The sequence below is a fragment of the Amphiprion ocellaris genome, chromosome 17, assembly GCF_022539595.1.
Source record: "Amphiprion ocellaris isolate individual 3 ecotype Okinawa chromosome 17, ASM2253959v1, whole genome shotgun sequence".
NCBI lineage: Eukaryota > Metazoa > Chordata > Actinopteri > Pomacentridae > Amphiprion > Amphiprion ocellaris.
Genome location: NC_072782.1, coordinates 21,886,996 through 21,907,742, shown reverse-complemented (window position 1 = coordinate 21,907,742; position 20,747 = coordinate 21,886,996). Strand labels below are relative to the sequence as shown.

The 20,747-nt window shown below is 38.4% G+C and overlaps 1 protein-coding gene across 5 annotated transcripts in view; it reads left to right on the top strand.

Moving 5' to 3' along the window:
* The window catches only part of LOC111584796 (myocyte-specific enhancer factor 2C-like), a 45,859-nt gene that overhangs the window by 13,079 nt on the left and 12,033 nt on the right, over positions 1–20,747 (top strand). For all 5 annotated transcript variants that reach the window (XM_035940893.2, XM_035940891.2, XM_023294063.3 and 2 more), the window contains 2 exons: positions 2,730–2,905; positions 7,468–7,671. In XM_035940893.2, coding sequence (XP_035796786.1) covers positions 2,852–2,905; positions 7,468–7,671 — 258 coding nt within the window. In that variant the 5' untranslated portion in view covers positions 2,730–2,851. The remainder of the gene's footprint in view (positions 1–2,729; positions 2,906–7,467; positions 7,672–20,747) is intronic.

Below are 20,747 nucleotides of genomic sequence, written 5' to 3'. Positions count from 1 at the left end.
TATTTTCCCCTAGTTGTTCAGCTCTATCATGAGCAAAGTTATGAGGAAAAAAGATACAGTTACACCCTGTTAGACATTAGAGTACAGACAAATCATCATGTTGTATAAACACGGCATATTACAACCAAGCGGACCAATCACAGTTGCTGTGGTCTGCGTAGCCACAATGTGCAGCGACATTTCAGAGGAGGTGCTTGTCAGGCTACTGGGTGGATTCAGTACATAGTTGTATATCAAGCTCTCAGCCGCTCTCAGGTTGTTGACTTAACCCCAAAGATCTCATCTCTTGGTATCAAAGTTACCTTTTTCAGAAGTTTTTCTCTTAAAAGACACCCAATGTGCTTTAAAATGTCTTAGATATAACTGTACGTTTTGCATCTGTTACATGGTGAATACTGAAATTTGACTATTAAACATTAAATCACAATGTCAGTCAAAGATCACAGCTAGATATTTTCCTCCAAACATTTAGTCTAAAGTTGAAGACAAAAGAAAATATCCAACAGATTTCAATGTGCAAACCCATTTTGTGATTTGGGCTTTAAGCTCGCTATGGTTTGGTTGTGGTTGAGCACTGCGGTCTGTTTTTATGTAACCAAATAAATGTTGAAAACAATCGCTGCAACTTAGCTCTTGTATAATGAATAATGATGATGATGGTAATTACATGATCAGACCGAACTGTGCCGGCTTTGAAAGAAGTGATTTTCTGCCCTTTGTTCAGAGAGCACACACCTTCATCGCCTCGTGAGTCCTTGTTTCATTCTTGGTTTCAGCCTGTGTGCCGGAGGGCCACCACCTCCTGAGAGCAGTCACGCTCTGCTGTCGTCGCCCTGCCGACTGTGATGATGACACAAAAGCTGCCAAGAAAACCTGCTGAGTGTGTGTGTTGTGTGTTGGTGTCTGTCCCAGAGTGTGTGAACATCCATTTAACTGCGCGTGAACATCCAGTTAACTCGGCGAGTAGAGCTCTTAAGCTGCACTTCAGGAGTGAGACGCATGTCACATGGCACACACAAACACACACAAATACTAAGAGTGTTTTCTCTGAGACACAGAGATCCTGCTATACTGACTTTAAGAAGACCCCTCATTACACCGACTTTACTTGTTGACCAAACAAGTATGGCTTCATGCTGTATTAGACAGCCTCAAGCCATGTGTGACAATACGCTTTAACATTTACCAGCTTTGTTGTATAAAGTGACTGTAAGAAATTAAAATTATGCATAACTATAACGTCATACTGACTAGTCCAAACAATAATTAGAGATATCCAGTGTAATCCAGTTTGGACTGGTCAGAATATCAGCTGCAGATATCTCAGTCTATCAATGCCTTCCAGCCAACCTTCTCAGAATCAGCAGAGAAACTGATGATAATTCAACAGAGGGTACAATAAATATGTATGTTTAATGAAACACATCATGGTTAGTGCTATAACCACAAAACAAATCAACCAACACATGCAAGACTGAGTTCCGTTCTGCACATACACTACAAGTTAAAAGTTTGGACACACCTTCTCATTCAAATGCTTTTTATTTATTTGCATTATTTTATACATTGTCGATTAATATTAAAGATTAACACTTTTTTTGTTTGCAACATATTTCCATATGTATTCTTTTATAGTTTTGATATCTTCAGTATTAATCTACAATGTATAAAATAATTAAATAGCATTGAATGAGAAGGTGTATCCAAACTTTTGACTGGTAGTGTAAATGTAAGTCCATTGAGAAATGATGGCTCCCCTGCAAATGGTACAACATTTTTTGAGAGTGAAGATAACAAGATTTCCCATCTCTGAAAAACATATGAAGTCCTCAAAATTCAGCCAAAATATTTTACAAAACTGTGTTTTGGGTCCATATCTCAAATGACAGAGGCTGACCCTACATCTTCTTGAGTGGCTTTTATTATGCACATGTGAAAGTATCTGTCAAAATATGATATCCTTATAAAAAATCAAACTCCCTGAATCCTGATTATAAAAATCTTGATTGAGCAGACTTTAGTGACAGTCGAGGTGTTTCCCGCTAGCTTGTCCTCATTCAGCTCCACCCACAGAGGAAGTTTTCTGGCCAGCGGTTAAATTCCCGTCTTCAGGTGTGGTTTCTCAGAAGCTACAGCTGTTGTTTTATGCAGCGTAAAACAGAGGCAGACAGCTCCATGTGTGTTATTTGCATTTTGACATGCCGGGTTGTTTCGCTTCCTCCTGAGCGTACAGTTAACCCCCTTAGGAAGCTGCTCTCTGGGTGTGTCAGGGGGATCCAGCAGCAGCGACATGAAAACACCACAACACACAATATGTTGCCTGTCTGTGCGTGCATGGCGGTTGAACTCTTCACCAAAGCACGACATGACGCCCACACGAGAGCCAGTTTTTGTAATTAGATGAAGCGTTCATACAAGTTTGTGTTTGTTTTGTCTTACTGCTTTTTTTTTTGTTTGTGTCGCCCTGGCAATGAGTCGACGCAGAAATCTAACAAACCTGTTTATGGTCTTCTCTCATCCATATGTGCGACTGGGAATTATGCGTTTTCTCATTTTAATACATCCCATTCATTGATAATATAATTTACTGTGTATATATGTTCTTCTATAAAGGGGGTTGTTGATTTTTTTGACATTATCTTTTGATAATCCTGCACTCAGAGGTGTGTAACAGTTCTTGACCTGAGTTTTTTTAATGCTGTCGTGTTTTGTTTCTCTTTTCTCTGCAGAAGCCAGCCAGCAGTTTGGGATTGAGAAGTGAAAATAACGCAAAGACCTGGAAGTTAATTGAAGAAGCCAGAAGAGACTTGTGATAAAGGAGAGAAGAAGAGGAACAGGAAAAATAGCAAAGATGGGGAGGAAAAAGATTCAGATAGCTCGGATTATGGATGAACGGAATAGACACGTAAGCAAACACACACACCGACAGTAACCTCAGAGTCACTCAGACTCAAGTAACAACAGTACACAGCAAAAGGTGGACACACATCTGAATTAAAAGCAGCTGGAACGATGCAATATAAAATCCTGCACCTCTATGGAAACAGCACAACCATGGCAAGTATAGTGAGCACTGATATAGTCTGTGCAGTGTGACCCAATTAGAATGCTATAAATCATAAAAACGAAAAAAAAATTTACATTTCTCTGACAGTTTATTGTAAAAAACTGGAATCAACGTGCAACATTTTTCCAAGTGTCTACAGGTGTTACTCTAGATGCTGTAGATATTTAGCTGTTTACATTGTATAAATGCAGCAAGCACTTCACCCAAAAAATCTTGGAACTTTCATAGTCGGTCATAGCTTTATGGTTTTAACGTGTACGAGAATTCAGCATTTAGTTTTGGTACAGGATTTGTTTTATTCCTGATGAATCTTTGAGTGAGACTGTTGAATAAAGTAATTTTAACGAATTACGACAATTTTAAGCCAAGATTTGGTTTAGATTCCAATCCACACATCACACACGAGTAATTCATGTGTTGTCAGAAAGTTGAAAATCAGACGTTTCTTTCTCTTTTTACAGTTTCTGGCTGATATATTGTGTAATTTTGATACTTTTTTTAAAAAAAAGATATGCTTTTTAAACCTGCTGACAGGTTGTGGTGTTCAAATGGTTGCCTATAAAAAAATATATATAACCCTGTAAAGGATAAAGCAGCAGCCTCCTCCTCACAGAGAAACGTTGGTACCATCGTATGGTCCAGCAGAGGACAGTGAGGTCAGTTCTGTGACGGAGGTCAGGAAGCACATGGGCCTGCATTTCCTGACATAACAGGAAGAGAGGAACTGTGTGTGCGTGCGTGCGTGCGTGCGTGCGTGTGTTCGTTCATATGTGTGCACTTGTGTGTGACAATGCAGCCATGCAAAACTCCCATCAACAGTTTGCCCTCATCACTCTGCTGTTGTGTTGCACTGATAGTCTCTGTACAGTCACTGAGTGTGAGCATCACATGATATCAGCCAGTGTCTGTGCTCTGTGAGCAGCTGCTGTTGTCTTTGAGTGTAAAAAAAAGAAAAAGAGTGAGCGAATGAGTGTTTACAGCAGTTTCTTCGTGATGGCTTGACAAAACCATTATTTTCTAGATTACCTGATTACTTGTTTGGTCTCTAAGGTTGAAAATTCTGAAATATATAGAGCAGTGTTTCCTAAAGCCCAAAATGACAAATGTCTTGTTTTGTCCACAACCCAGAGATACTCAGTTTACTGCCACAGAGGACAAAAAAACACAAAATTTTCACCTTGAAAAAGCAGAGAATTTAGACTTTTTAAAAAGGATTACTCAAACAATTATCAAAATAGTTAGCAACTAATTTAGTAGTTCATATTAATCACTGTAGCGCTAGTTTTTGTCTACCTATTTGCACTCAGTCAGACAATATAAAAACAACAAAAAACAAACAAACTCTGAGGATTTGGTTGTGAAGCATTTCATTTGAGAAAATGTGTTGTTGTGAACCCCAAAGACCACAGACCATAAACAGGAAAAAGCAACAAAAAGCTGATGCTATAACCACAGTGTGCATTCATTTATTAATTCTCTGAACCCCAAAATGTCACCAGTTGGTTTGAGAGGCATGATAGCCAGAAATGTGTGACATACAGTTCTGTCTGGAAAGTTGACAAAAAGATAAACTTAAAATAAACAGTTTGCTGTAAACTGATTCTGTTAACAACAATAATTCTGCATTTTTCAACACAACTGAGTAGTCATGGCTCACTCAGTTGTGACTTACAGTCAAAAATTCAGAGTTTTCAGTTGAACTGCAGGCAGTGACAATGAAAGAGATTCAGAGGAAAATAAAACCTACCGGATCAATACAATAAATGCAGCATAACTCAAAAACAGTTTACAGAGGAGCAATTTGTTGGAAGATGCATTCAGCATGGTGAAACATCTTTCTGTTACCTCGAGTCGATGTGCAGAGTAGAGCGAAAAAGTTTGTATAGGCTGTAAAAATGTACATAGTAAGGATCAATTGCAAAAATAATGTACGTTGATTATAGCTTTATTCAATTTTTGTAAAATTTTAAATAATCAAATAAATTCTACTTTCATTTTCATTTTTTATTTCTGTTATTCTATCTGTTTATTACTGCAAGGAAGACGTGTCAGTTCTTCTGTCTATGGTTGTGCTGTTTCCAGAGAGGTGCAGGACCCACAATGAGGAAACATGTCATAGGAACAAAAAAATACCATCCAGGAACTGCTTGGATTTTAGAGAGTTGTATGAAAAATACAGTTTCATCCAACGTAAGTTTGATTTTAATGCCTCAGGTAGTAATGGCTGAGATGTGGGAAAATGGCGGTGGTGCTAAAAATAGTCCAAACACAAGTAAATGATCACATGATCAAACCTCCAGGTTAGTCAAAATTATGTGGAAGAGTAAGGGTTCATCTTACTGCTTCGTTTTACTGTAGTGTGAGCAGTTTTTTTCTTTATAATCAGGGATCATTACTTTACCTCTAAATGAAGACGTTCAGATCATCTGGATAAAATGCTTGTTGGTTTACAGACTGACTGCTCAGGTTTCTTCACCAGTTGATCATATTTATAGCTTTGCCAAAGGAAGATTTTAGATTCAGTGAGTTCAGAGTGATCAGAACCAATCAATAGCTGAAGCTGCAAAATACAACTGAATGTGTATTTGGTCTGCAACAAGGTTAAGATGTGTTTCAAAGTAACATCCACATGAATGCAAGACCCAAGGTTTCCCACCAGAGCATTGCATTATAATTAAATTGTTAATGTTAAACTCTTCTGCTGTCAGTGGTTTTAGCGTTGTGGCTGATTGATGTATTCTCTAGACAGTATATTAATATTTTATCTTGGGTTGTACCACCAGGCTCAGTCAATCGGCCAAAAGCCCGATCTTTTGGTCACGTCCACTGTCACACAGGTGTCGTAAATTTGATTAACTTTGTATACCATTATCAATTAATTATTATTTAGTATAATCTGAACACACTGGACATATAGCCTTTGTTGATGTCACTGTTTTAAGCCACACATGACTCAGCAGCATTTTGCCATTCTAGCTGATACCGGCTTAAGTTAACACATACGCGTTGACTGGATGTCATCAAACCTCACAGAAGACTTTCATGTGCTGCTTTACTAGCTTAAACCCCCACAGTGCTCTTTGCTTGCCAACATAGAACTGCTGGCCTTTCCAGGTAGCTATAGTGTTAAACAGTAAGAGATACACGAAGTGTGTTTTACCTAGAAAAATGGTATCGGGTAACAGCAGACACTAAAGAGTAAATCACTTGTATAGTGTTGGGGGCAGATAAACCTGATCAGGACATCCCTGATTTGAACTACAGTTTCTGTTTACTTCTTCACAAAATGAACATCAATAAGGAGGCTCTGAACATGCAATCTATATGCCATTACAATCTTTTGAGTGACAATGTAGTTTCAATGCTGAAGTTCTGAAACAAGTCGAAAATCAGTGGATGTCTTTGAGTCTGCAGCAATGCTATCAGGTCTGCAGAGGTACAGGCTGCACTTAGAGCTAAATGCTAACAATGTTAGCATGTTAACATACTCAGAAGGATGATGCTAAACATGCTGAGGTTCATAAGGTCTTTACTCAGACTTGATTTATACTTCTGCATTAAATAGATTTAGCAAAGTTAGTTTTATAAATGGTTATGGTTTGGGTGCATCTGCGTTCCATGGGGAGCTGATTTCAGCAGTGGGCAGTAATTCGTGTAACTCCTGAACCACAAATGCAATAGAGCTGCGTGTCTATTAAAAACAGCTTTTCTTTAAATAGAAGCTCCAACAGTCAGAGATGGGATGAGTTCAGGAACCGAAGACAAAACTGCCAATCAAAACTGTCAGTTAGTAGCCGTGGAGCTTTCAAATGTTATTAACAAAGACATCTTTTCCAAAATGACCACCAGCACACTGATCAGAGGGACTGAATTTAGTAATTGAGCCCAAAACAACTTGTTGAAAATATATCGGCTCAGAAATTCTAGGGAAACTTTGATGCAGCTTGATGGATGTTTTTTTCGAGCCAGCATCTTGTGAGGCAATTCATCTGAATTTTCTGCTTGCACTAAACACCAAATGCAGCTGAGGATGATGGGACTATTATTAACTTAGCAGGTATTTGGTCATAAACCAAAGTACTGGACACATTCAAATGTTGACTTGATGGCACTACAGGAAAAGTCAGAGGATCGTTAAGACCGTTAGTTATCGTCTACTGAACATGAATGTCTGAACCAAATTTTCTGATAATTCATTTGATTGTTGTTGAGATATTTCTGAATCAAATTGTTCAACCAACCATCAAACTATGCAGCTAGCTAAAAATACAGAGGCATGATTTACAAACTGCTAAATGGGGTACACTGAGTTAGATGGCACTAATTCTCAGTACGCCTAGAGTGATTTAGCAGTGGTAAATCCACAGGTATAGACATCTCATAGTGTTTCTTTTCTCCAGGTGACATTCACGAAGCGTAAGTTTGGCCTAATGAAGAAAGCATATGAGCTGAGCGTGCTGTGCGACTGCGAGATCGCCCTCATCATCTTCAACAGCACCAACAAGCTGTTTCAGTACGCCAGCACCGACATGGACAAAGTTCTGCTCAAATACACCGAATACAATGAGCCGCATGAGAGCCGGACTAACTCTGACATCGTGGACGTAAGTACAGTACATATATGCTGCACGCACACTGGAACTAGATTTGATTTGCTGTGGAGCTAAACCATTAAGGACTTCAAAACAGAGAGGAAACTGTAAAACTGTATGTCACTAGTAATAAATGCAGAAGAGCCAGAACTTGGACATTCTTTTATTTGTACCAGTTAGAAGACCAAAACGGTTGGCTGATGTAACTTGTGTTCAATGATATTGTGTTATACTGATACCATGCCATAAAATATAGTCCACTCCTGTTGTCAATTGCTTTCTGGTTGGTCGCTGCCACAGATGTTAACTAGAAAAGCACTGAAAGAGCACAGTTCTCCGCCAAGGCTGCTCATTCCTTGTGTCATTTCCAATGGATAAATCCCAATAAGTCCACAGTGGTCGATTTGTAGTAGGATCGCACTCATGTGAGCAGCAGGTAGCTGACGTAGTGTTCGCTTGTTGTCATAGTTACGGTGACTCGGTGCCGCTATCAATGAAACTGAAATCCAGACTATAAGCCATATCACTGTCAAAATGTAATCAATTGGTCGTTGTGTCGTTTCTGACCTCTGAAAATTCCATGCAAATCTGTTAGTCCATTTTTGAGTAATGTTCCTAAGAGACAAACAAACCAACGCCAATTATCACATAACTCTGCTGCTTTCCTTGGCGGAGTAATTAGCAACCAATTTACTAAAGGCTTTTGTTTTTAACTAGCAAAACTAGATTGTAGTTGCTATGAAACAAATAGCAAAAAAACAACAACAAAAAAAACAGGTTAACATGTCCGATAATTTGTAGTTTGTCATGTCTTGGAGAGTGGCAACAGTGTTTTTAAGAAACTGATTTAAACGGTAGTGAGGACTTTGTTAGTCATTTCTATCTAGTCAAGGAAGCTACAATAAGAACATTTTATGTTGTTACAGCCTGTGTTAAGTTTGTCCCAGTAAAATGTGGATGTAGATGTGTCTGAAGTCTGACTGCTGTTATAGCAGTTTGATCTAAACCATAGTACAGGTGTATGTTTGTGTAACTGACTGCAGAACAATTTGTGTGAAAGTGTGTGACAGTGATACAGTGTGTACTAGAGCAAACCTCAGTCTGCTTTGAGTTACGTAATAGTGTTAGGAGAACACAATAGCAAGTGTACTACGCATGCAAACGCACACTCACACCCAGCTAAGCGCACCATTACACCAGCGTCACATTTAAGCCACCATAAGTCAAGTGTGCAGACAGCAGTGTGGAGCTGTGACGCTGACAGAGCTGGAATCAGCCAAAAGTTATGTTATTGATTACAGAGACAGTTGTATGCAATTTGTAGAAAGATTTTCTCTAATTTGATAAGTGCAGTGATGACAAGACTTCGCTTTTCTCCAATTGGGGACCATCGGTTAACAACACAACATACTATTTTTCAGCTCATTTTTAAGAAAATATATTCGAAATTTCATACTGGCTGCTATTTGATGCAAATTATACGAATACTTTCAAGAAAACCTGAAGCACTTATTTACTGACTTTAAAGTTTTGAAGGAAAAAATAGGAAATTATGTGTTAGGCGGTCAAAATAATCAAGTCCAACCACCATTTTTTATGTAGCACATTTAACACTTTAAAGCCATTGCGCCAACCTACTGTCTAGTAAAAAAGATAATGAATACACCTAACTAGTTCAAATATTGGGGTTAAGACCCTACAATGTTAGTCATAGTGTGATTTTACCTACAAAACTTATATGAAATACAACTTAACCTGACTCTAATACATAATGAGGCTGATAATGACGTAAAAAGACTCTACAGTAATAATAAATATGGAGAATAACCTATCTAGTGCACTGATGTAGCTGAAACACGACAATATTATAACTTATGGAATTTAACCTAACTCATATGGACATCAAAGCTGTGACCCTAACGATTAATTTGACAAATTTAAGACTAAAGTTTTGACCTTACAAAAATATACAAGGATACCTGACATATCTAAGGATTCTGTGGTTTCCCTATGTGCAAGCTTTGTGTCCTTTTTTATTATTTTTATCTGGATTTAATGTCAACACAGAGCTGTAATGTCCCCATGAGTGACTTTAGAAGGAACATTTTGATTGTGTGCTTTCAGACCAGAGCTGCAAATAATTATTTTCTGGATTCACTTTTCATTATTTGATGTATAAAATGTCACTGTTACAGTCACTGTTTTCCAAAGTCCAGAATGACAAATATTTTGTTTTGTGTACAACCCAAATTCAGTTGACTGTCAAGGAAAGAAAACAGAAAATAACCACATTTAAGAAGCTGCACACACAGAATTTAGACTAATTTTACTTGAAAAGTTACTCAAGCTGATTTGTAGACTACTTAATAGATAACAGCTAGTCAATGAATTCATTTTACAATCTCCCGTCCTCTTGCTGGTTTCTGAGCTCCTCTCTGCTTCGACTTTGTGTAATCACTTGAAACAGACAGTGACCACAGAGATGAATGAAAATACTGCTAGTAAACAAGTCTTAAGTTACTTAAGGACTTTTGCTAATGCCAACCTTAGCAAAGATCTGTAAGGCCTAAACTTAACCTTTTCCTTTTAACTTGATGTAGCCTTTTTGCAGTGTACAAACCAGCGCTGCAAATAACAATAATTTTATTCATGTGCATTTTTGAACATAAACATTTTTGCCATAATGGATTATTGTTCTATTGATCCCTCATGTATACAATTTAACATATATAAGAGCAAACATGAATATGTAGGGAACATTCCAACCAATCGATTGATTCAGTTAACCAAGATTTTTGATTTTTTCACTGAAGCCCTGCCAGGCAACATACTAGAGTTCTTCTCAGCTGGTAGCCATCGTGTTTTGTAGATTTCAAAATAAAAGTAATACTCTTGAGAATGCAGGGAATCTTTATATTCATTAATAAATGAACCTATTACAAATACATTAATCGCTACGGCATATGACAACGGATATTCATGTAAAAAAATGTCTTGTACATTAGCTGTAGTACCCGGTTGTGTTGGGTTTGATGCTGTAGCAACCCAAATAGGCAGTTGCTTAGGCTACAGGCAGTTTCAATTTTGTGTTTATGTGCTGAGAGCATTGTGACAGTTTTGTTAGAAATGGCCGCCATGACCGAGACTTTGTAGCGCTTCGTGCCCATGTGCAGGGAGTAAGCACAACTTATCATGTGCAACATGTCTGTTGCCACGTGACATGACTTTTCAGCAACGAATCATGGTGAATATAATTTTCAATTGGATGCTTTTTACAGGCACTGTATAATGACAAAGATCTGCAAAATAAAGATGATAATTTCCTATCTAATGAACCCTTAAGATCTTTTATTTGTAATTTGAAAAGAAATATTTTTAGCTGAGCGTCAGAGTAATATTGACATTATTGTAACAGGCGCCGTTGAATTGCTGCTGTTGTGGGCTGTTTCTGTGCACATGTACAAACATGTATGTGCGTTTACCTGAGCCCTCCCCTCCACGCGGCCCACCACATGGCCTCTTGGCCAGCACTGTCAGACCTGGGCTTACTCTTCAGTAATCCTCTGTAATCTAGCACAATCCTGTTTAGCTCATTAGTGTAATCCATGCAGGCAGCCTCTTCATCTCTGCCGCATCCACACAGTCTGAGTTATTTACTGCCGTAACTGCTGCCACAGGACCTGCTGAACTTTCACCTCACATTTCAGCCCTCGCTGCTCTTCACCGTTGTCTTTTTTTTGTGTCTTCTTGGCTTTTGTTGGTTTTGAACTCCTTCGGCCAATGAAAGTGTGATGTTTGATTAGAATAGAACTGAAAGATTAAAGCTAGTAATAAAGCAACTTTTACCTTTTAAAAAGAATGCATTTTAAATTCTGATCTGCTCTGTGCCATCTGTAGATAATAAAAATTAATCATTAAGTAATCAACCTTCAGAATTTCAGGTTAGGGTTCTTGGCGTCTGTTGCTCCTGTCACATTTTTCCTCACTGTGAGCTACTTTTTAACTGAAATGTAAAGTCCTGCACCTCTATGGAAACAGCACAACTCTGACCATGCTAGAAATAGAGAGAACTCAAAAATGCAGTTTTTTTTCAGTGCAGTATGACACAGTTATGATGTCATAAATCATTAAAAAAAGAAACATTTCTTTCACCATCTATTTTGCAAAAATGGAAAAATCCTAGAATCAACAAGTCCAGTGTTTTTCAAGTGTCCACAGGTGTTACCAACAATGAAAAAATGGAGGCACCACGTAGATATTTACTGTTTATTATTTACATTTTTAAGTTGTCCAAATATTTGATTTATTTATTTATTTTTTTACAGAGCTTGGTTAAACAAAACAGTTTATTTATGATTAATTTTCCCAATGACAGACACACATGATAAGTTCAAGGAACTAAAGTTGAAAATCTAACCATTCATTCTGTTTTTACAATTTCTAGCTCTAATAAATACTGTAGTTTCAGTGTTTGTTTGTAAATTTGTCATGCCTGTCAAACCTGCTGGCAGATTTTGGAGTTCAGAGGGCTCCTTCCGACTCAGCTCCTTCTTCATCATGATAGTCTGATAAACGCCTGCATCACTGCTGAGGATGCACCAAGCCATTCAAATCTGGTTGAATTTAAATGGAATTGCCATTAATGGAATGACACATAAAATTTCTATTTGCATTTATTTAAACATTAGTTTGAATTATGCACATTAATTGTTAACTGCAAGGAAAAGTTAGGTTGGAATTGGACACCTTTTGCTATTTGTATGTAATAAATGATAATTTATTTAACTTTTTCCACATCATAATTAATGTTAATGCTGTTTTTGTGTATAGTGAAGTTTTGAAAGATGGTTCTAACGTTTCATTCTGGAAGTTTGTTCTTGACATAAAAACCAAAGAAAAAAGCTTAACTGAAGCTCGACTTCGTAGCTTTTTGTGAGGCTGTCAGCTGTCTTTAAGATGTTTAGCTGCAGTTGTCATGTTGTCACACACTGGAGCAACTTTCTAATCATCCTGATGAAAACAAGGCAGCTGGAAGCGTCTTTGTGTGTGTTTGTGAATTAGTAGTTTGTCCATCCACGTTTTCAGTGTGATTCCTGTGTTAGCTGATAGTGTTTAGTACTTGGACAGCACACCTCACTTAATCTCACTACTCTCTGATTGGATGATTCGAGGGATAGAAATCTTTGGAAGGCATGTGCAACCACACAGCGTAGGGCAACAATGCATGGCACAACATGGTGCTGCAGCAGTGCCAAGGTCAGGCCTGCTGTGCCAGATCAGCGAGTTGGGGTTGTTCTCAGCTGGAAGGACTGATTTTAAAGGAACAGTTCAACACAAAGGAATAAAGCTTTCTTTCTGTCTGAGGTTGAGTTGAAGAAAATTGGAGTAGGTTCCCACTTTTAAGCAGTTTCTAGGCATTTCATTTGGTCCTGTTTTGTTTTTCCTCATTGTGGGATAATTTTTACTGTAAAGTCCTGCACCACTATGGAAACAGTACAACATGGTCTAGAATTTTTACTCTTCATTTAAAAATCACCTGAAATCATCATGTTCTACATTTTTCCAACCATGATGTTTCACCATGCTGAATGTATCTTCCAACAACCTGTTGACAACTTGCTCATCTTTATACTTTTCTTAAGCCATGCTGCATTTATTTTATTGATTCAGTAAGTTTCATTTTCTTCTCAGTCTCTCCTGTCGTCTCCACTCTGCTCTGTGAAAGCTTTGGGGATCCAGATTGCGGTCCAGAGGGCTAGATAGAATTCAGAAAGTCCAGTTTTTCTGACTAGATGCTGAAAAGCACAGAAATGCTGCCAAATGGAAGCAAATATGAATGCCTTGCATCAGTTTAAGTGTGTTATTAAAGAACAAAATTCATGAGAAGCTGCCATCTTGCACTAGCAGGATATAGAGTTTATAGGAAACATGTTACCTGCCAGGTAGTGTAAAATTCTTTTAAGAAAGCTAGCTGTTCCTCCCAGCTTCAAGTCTTTACTTGCTAAACAAGGCTAACTATGTCTCCTTCTACTGCACAGACATGAAGTTCATGTCAAGTTTCTCGTCTGACATAGACAATGCCAGTAAAGTAAATCCTGTTTATGTTGGAAGTATTTCTTGACTCACAGCTGCCAACTCTCACGCTGCCCAACAAACCTCATCCCAAATAAGAGGAAGCCTCAGAGCCCTTCCTTCATGGAAACAAACACAGTTATATAGGTTAAACAGGCTTCCTCTGCACACAGGGCAAAGTCTGAACATCTGGATTTTTCCACATTTCAGCATCAACATTGGTCCATAAACTTTACCAAGAGCAGAAGACACAGCTTGCAGGCTTTCATTTGATGAAAGCAAATGCACATACGAGGTTCCTTCAAAAAGTTCTTGGCCTCACCCAGAAGCAAAGTCTGTTACTCCCATTTTGGGGCATAGCTGTACACTACAACGCCTTATATCAATGTCCATGAAAACTCAAATGTTTGGAGCAATCAAAGAAAAAAGAATGGGAAAGCTTTGAGTCGGCTGCTGTTGCTTCAGGACAATGTGTTGTCCACACAGCACAGGTTTCAGAATCAGCCAATGTAATATAGATTGTTGTTTCCAGCTGTTTGTAGGAGTCTTTACTGTGAGTTTAGGAAATACCTTCAGCATCAGACAACAGCAGGATGAATATGAGCATCTCCAAAGTGACACAGAGTCACAGTTTATCAGGTGCTCTTCAGTTATTTGTTACATGTCAGTGTTATTTTAGATTTTACTGCTTTTCTGCTTAAATTCAAAGTCTCACAGTATTAGTATATAACTTGGGTTAGGATAACCCAAAGTATCGAATGAAATTTAGGGTAACTCAAATTATCGAGTACTTTTGAAACACATTATTGCATAATAGAAACCTCAACGAAGCCAATGAACACACTTAACTTGACATGAAAATGGAATCTGACAAATTTCTTCTCTGACTGAGGAATGTCTTTGTTGGAAAATTAAACACTAGCTCAGTAAAGAAATGGTAAAAATGTCCATAAACACAAGGTAGTACAATGAAATCAAAAGAACTTTTGGAGTCTTTCCATGGAGTCATTACCAACAATATCCAAATTTTCAGCTGTGGTTCATTGTACAAATTTTCCGAAACTACTTCAAACTCATTATTTTTCACATTATACTTTTGATCACAGTACATCTTAGTGTGCAGATAATAGTAACTTGTTTAAATTAACTTCAAAATTAACACAGCACATTAACAGTAACACAACCACGGGTCATCTGTATAAAACTGGTGAGATTACACATGGATAGAATTCTCACTTTTTAGGGAAATCATAAATTAATAATATTATTTTATTAAGAGTACATACAGCAGATTTGGACAGAGTGATCATTTAAAATTATTTTTTTGTTAGGCTTCAAACAAGTTAGATTTTTTGTCTCCAAATCCACAGTCACCATGTTTCCATAATGTATTTTTAGGCACACCAATAAGTGTCACGTTAGAAAAAGTTAATGTAAACCATCAAATTGTAAAAAACATCTTCGGTTTTGCGTAAAAAAAATACTCTTTTTACATGAACATTTAGTCTCTTTGTACTAATTTGCATCCTGTTATTCTAATTTCTTTTTAATTTTGCGTTTCTGTATTGTTTTGTGTCTCTTGGTAGTCATTTTCAATTTCTTTTTTGTCATTTTTTACTCTTTCATTCTGTATCTCTTTTGTCACATGTCTTTCGTCTTTTTTTGTAAAAGCGTAAATATTCATCCACTATCTATACACCGCTTAATCCTCATTAAGGTTACAGGGGGCCGGCACCCAGCTGACCAGGGTGAAGACAGGGGACACCCTGGACAGATCTATCACAGGGCTACATATAGAGACAAACAATCACACTCACGTTTACACCTATGGACAATTTAGAATTATCAATGAACCTCAGTGTGTTTTTGGACTGTGGGAGGAAGCCGGAGAACCTGGAGAAAACCCACGCATGCACAGGGAGAACATGTAAACTCCATGCAAAAAGATCCTGGGAAGGCGGGGACATGAACCGGGAATCTTCTAGCTGCAAGGCGACAGTGCGAACCACCAATCCACTGTGCCCTAAAAACGTGAATAGGATATATTTAGATTTTAATATTAATAATATCTACAGTAGGCAGAGTCAGTTTCCAGTATTGGTACCATCCATGATCACTCAGACACTTTGCCCATTTCTGTAAAACAAATGATCGCAGAAATTTTTTATTATTGTGATTCATGGCATTGTAGCTATGTCATACTGTACAGACAACATTTCTGAATTCTCTCTACTACTATGATTGTGCTGTTTTCATAGAGGGGTAGAACTTTATATTGCAGTAAAAAGCCCACAATAAATGAAAATGTGACGAAAGTGAAGAAATGCCCTGAAACTGCTTGGAGTTCAGAGGATTCATTGATTAGAAAACTGTTCTTGTTTTCTAATCTGTTAAACTGACACTTGTGCATTTTTTAGACTATTTTCTGGCATTTTAATCAAAAAATAATTGTTAGTTGCTGTCTTGCTCATAACAACCAGTTTCTCTTCACTTGTGGAGGAGTGCAACAGGGAAAAAGTGAGTTGGATGGGGGTTGGATGATAGTACGCCCACATAGCTGTGAAAAGGCCAAAGAAATATCTGCCAGACAGGAATTCAGTAGAAGAGAGGCTCCTTTGTTTTGGTCATCTTTTTTTTGTTCTCATGTGGCGGGCTGGCATCGGCTTGTTTGTGTGTTTTACAGGCTACAGGCCAGATAACTATCGCCGTATTGTGTTGCGTTGATTTCGCCTGGGAACTTTGCTGCTATTTTTAAGATAGAGGAGTTCTGCATTCCTCGTTTTTCCTCTGTTAACCTTATTTTTGCTTCAGCCTGCTGTGCAGTGTGTGTGTGTGTGTGTGTGTGTGCGTGTGTGTGTGTGCGTGCGTGCGTGCGTGCGTGTGTGTGGCTGCCTTCAGATTAGAAACAGATGAAACTCACATGTGCTCGCAGAGTCAGTCCAGTTCCTTTGTGTTGGCTGAGATCCCTCCCTGCTAAATGGCTGGAAACCGGTAGTGGTCTATAAATAGCCCAGAACACAGCTAAGAATAGGAATGACGGGCTGTGAGTGTGTGCGACTGTGGTTTGCTGTGAATGACTGTGTGTTTGCGTAGAACTGTGAGCCGCAAGAGGAAAATAAAGAAAAGGAAGAGAAGCAACTTCAGACTGAGTAACCCACGACCTCCTCTGCCTCTTCTCTCCTTCCTTTTTCCTTTTCTGACCAGTTCAGTTTGATTCTGACTACGAGTAAACATGTAAAAACTTGTTCATATAAAATCAATCTGTCTTAAGTGTTTGTAATAATACATTTTCAGCAGCAACAGAAGAAGCACTCATACATTAAGCAAAAGAAGCAACACATTAGTCTAGAGGTGCTTTGTTAAAAGTTCAAGCTTTGCTAAAATAACATTTCTTATTCATAGTGTCTTGCAAAATATGTTAACTCTCTGAACTGCAAGCAGTTTCTGGCTGTTTTATGTACATTTTTCCTTGCTGTGGCTTTTATGTTTCACTGCAGTATAAAGTCCTACACCTCAATGCGAACAGCACAGCCATGGCTGAAAGTTGAGAGAACTCAGAATTCTCTTCTGTGCAGTATGGCACAGTTAGAAAGCCCTAATTTATTATTTTTTTATGGCAGAAAAAAGCTAAACTGCTTTTAATATGTATTTGACAAAACCTGAAATCAATCAGTGTGCACTGATGTTACAAACACTGAAAAAACATGGTGGCTCTTCCATATATAGATATTTTACTGTTTACATTTTTACAACCACTGCAAACCTTTTTACACACTCATCTGCTTCAACTGCAGAATGTATCTCCACACAACCATATCCTGTTTTTGAGTCATGCTGCAATGATTTTATTGATCCAGTATGTTTTATTTTCCTCTCAGGCTCTCTTTGTCATCTTCTTTCCCCTATGTGTAAACGCTGCAGTTCATCTGAAAACTCGGTCATGGCTACACGGCTGTTCTGAGGAGCTCAGAATCTATTTATTCATTTATTTTACACAATCCGGGTAAAGTAACGTATATATTTGTGAATTTTTATGATCTGAGTAAGTTTACTGATTGATTGACGCTTCACAGACAGATCATTCAACGACTGTAACAAAGTTGAAAAGTCATTGTCATTTTGTTGAACTTTTTTTTTAAGATATACCTTTCAAACATGACAGTGGCTTTTGGGGTTATTTCACAAAAGTATCAAGAGTAGAAACAACACGTGCTGCCGTTAGAAATGATTGTAGCGCTTATTATTGACCCTGAATTAGCATCAAACTCCTGCGTAAGACTATTTAGGAATTCTGTTTGATGTTTACAGCTAAACAGTAGCTAATGCTAAGGAGTCTATGAACAAAGTTACCTGGAAATGAACAGGAAATATGAAACGTTCCGTCCCTTTCTCGTGTCTGTACGCATAATATGGGTCTGATAAATGAGAACTTTGGTTGATGTGCAGCCTGAGCAATAGGTTAACAGTGGGTTGTAAAAGCTGCATGTCATGTTGCCTGGCACACGCTCACCATTAGAGAAACACTGAGAGCATCGTATGACGTGGATGAGGAGGAGACCACCCACGGCAAGGAGAGCGGTGGAAGTAGCTGAAGCTGAAAAGAGAAAACAAAATCGACGGAAAGGCACCACAGCGAGGCTGGAGTAGGAGGAGGAGGTCTGGGTGGATCTGGATGAGGATGAGGAGTAGGGAGACTGGTATGATATTATGGCATCCTCCCTCCCCCTTCGCCTCAGCTGTCTCCCCCCTCCCTCTCTGTCTCGACAAGGAGCTGTTCAAACCACCTGCCACCTCACACACCCACCAAGACATGCTCCTGCTTTGTGGTTAAAAGTAACCAAGAGCCAAATACTCAAATATTTCCATTTTTATGCTGCTCTGACTCTATTCTTCTTCTTTTTACCAAAATATGCCACATTTACAATAGCCTCCTAATGTACTTTATCAGCAGAGTAGTTTTGATGACACCAAAATACAACAAAAGTGCTGTTTTAAATGCAGTTTTTGAACAATTTACTGTTATTTTGTTAAAATACACATGATAGCTAGTATAATCACAGATAATGTTTCAATTAACCATAGAAACAGGCCAAAACAACAAATAATGTCCACGTCAAACCAAATGCTTCTATGGAGGCCCTTAAGGATAAACAACCCTATGAGTTCTATGAGGCACTACCTTTACTTTTAAGCTTTTATCCTGGTAATTATACAGACTAGCTGTATAACCCCTATCTCGTTTTCTCAGCTATGCAGGTCCTCCAAGACAAACCTTGGAGATTTTTTATATCAGCCCTAATATTAAGGGAAGAGATTGTGAAATTGTAGTTTTTACATGACTCACCATAAAAAGCTGGCAGGATAGATATCTCGTCATAACAGTGTTGAGGTTGTGAATTTGAACACAAAGTGTCTGGGGCTCAATGGTTGAAGGAAAAAAAGTGCTAGAAAATACCAAAATACAGCAATCACAACTTTATAGAACCAAGTTTGGTGTCTTCAGACATGTTGTTTTGTGTGACTAAAACTCCAGAAATTCTAAATATTCATTACAGATAGCCTCCCCTACACAGTTATGAACCATCACAGTCTCAGTAGCAAAAATCCTCTCCAGTTTATTGTCTATGACATAGAAACAATACTTATGTAGGCTTTTTCCTGCACAATCATTTTTCTGCCCTGTAGGCTACCGATGCTTGTTTGTCCGACTCATGTCATAAACATTATATCCCATAATACTAATGCCACGGGTTGGTTATAGAAAAAATCATGCATGCACCATGGACCAGACTTTGGCTTTAGATTGTGATACCTGAAGTGGTTGCAGTTTTTTAAAAGAGCTGTAATGTGTTTTTCAAACCTGAAAATTAAATTTGTTTATCAGCTGTATTGATGAGGTTATAAAGGCTCCAAAAATGCTGAAACAAGTAAATTGAAAAGTCCTATGTTTCAACCCACCCCTGTGTACTTCAAAAATATTCATTTTTTGAAGGCAAGATTTTGCATGATTTCATTAAATGAACTAAAGTTATTGTACATAAAAAAAATCAGATGATTCAGAGGGACTCAAGGGAGAAGCTCTGATGGATTTTTCATTGTAAGATACAAAAATTGCTGAAAATCCTTTCCTTAATATTAAATCTCATGTAAAAACAATATCATCTGAAATGATGGAGGATCTGGATAGTTTAGACAGGTACAGCACATATGACTAGTCCTTATAATGTTAGAGCTTAACAATGAAGGTCATGAAAGTGCCTTCAAGACTGCAGACTTTGAGTACATTTTGTTAGTAATACTACAAAACTTTAACTCAGAGTATTTGCTGCTTTAAAGTACATGATCTTTGATTGCTTTTTCCACCTGGCTACATTGCATTTCAATTGAAGGAGGAGTGTGTTTGTATAGTAACACTGTGTACTGTGTGTGTGTTTGAAGAGGGGAAAGTAGGCTAGCGGATTCGCTCTTATGTTTTAATAGAGCAGCCAGATTGACAGATTGCGAGGGAGGGATGGGAGTGACGAGGAACTCTGCGGCGCACAGGAGCAAAAAATAGCCTTCTACGGCCATCCCTCAGGCAGCCACGCCAGCATTGGTGGTAGCTGCCTCACCCTCCTCCCCGCTAAAGCAAAACAGGTGGACATGACTGGGATGAGTGGGATAGCTGTGCTGGTCCGGCCGCCGAGTGATAGCGCCGATGTTGTGCAGTGACAGACGGGACTAATGGGCTGTGAAGTGCTGAAGCAGGCTACCGACAGCCAAACCGCATACTGTACAACACACACACACACACACACACACACACACACACACACACACACACACACACACACACACACACACACACACACACACACACACACCGCCACCATCATCTGACACCTGAGTGAGAGACGATTTCACAATACGGACTGTGTTTGAGTCACATACACGACACATGTGAACAGTCTGATGCTCCTTTTTACACATGAAACGAACAAAAAGTCAGAGAAACATGGCTGACTTTCTGTTCTTGT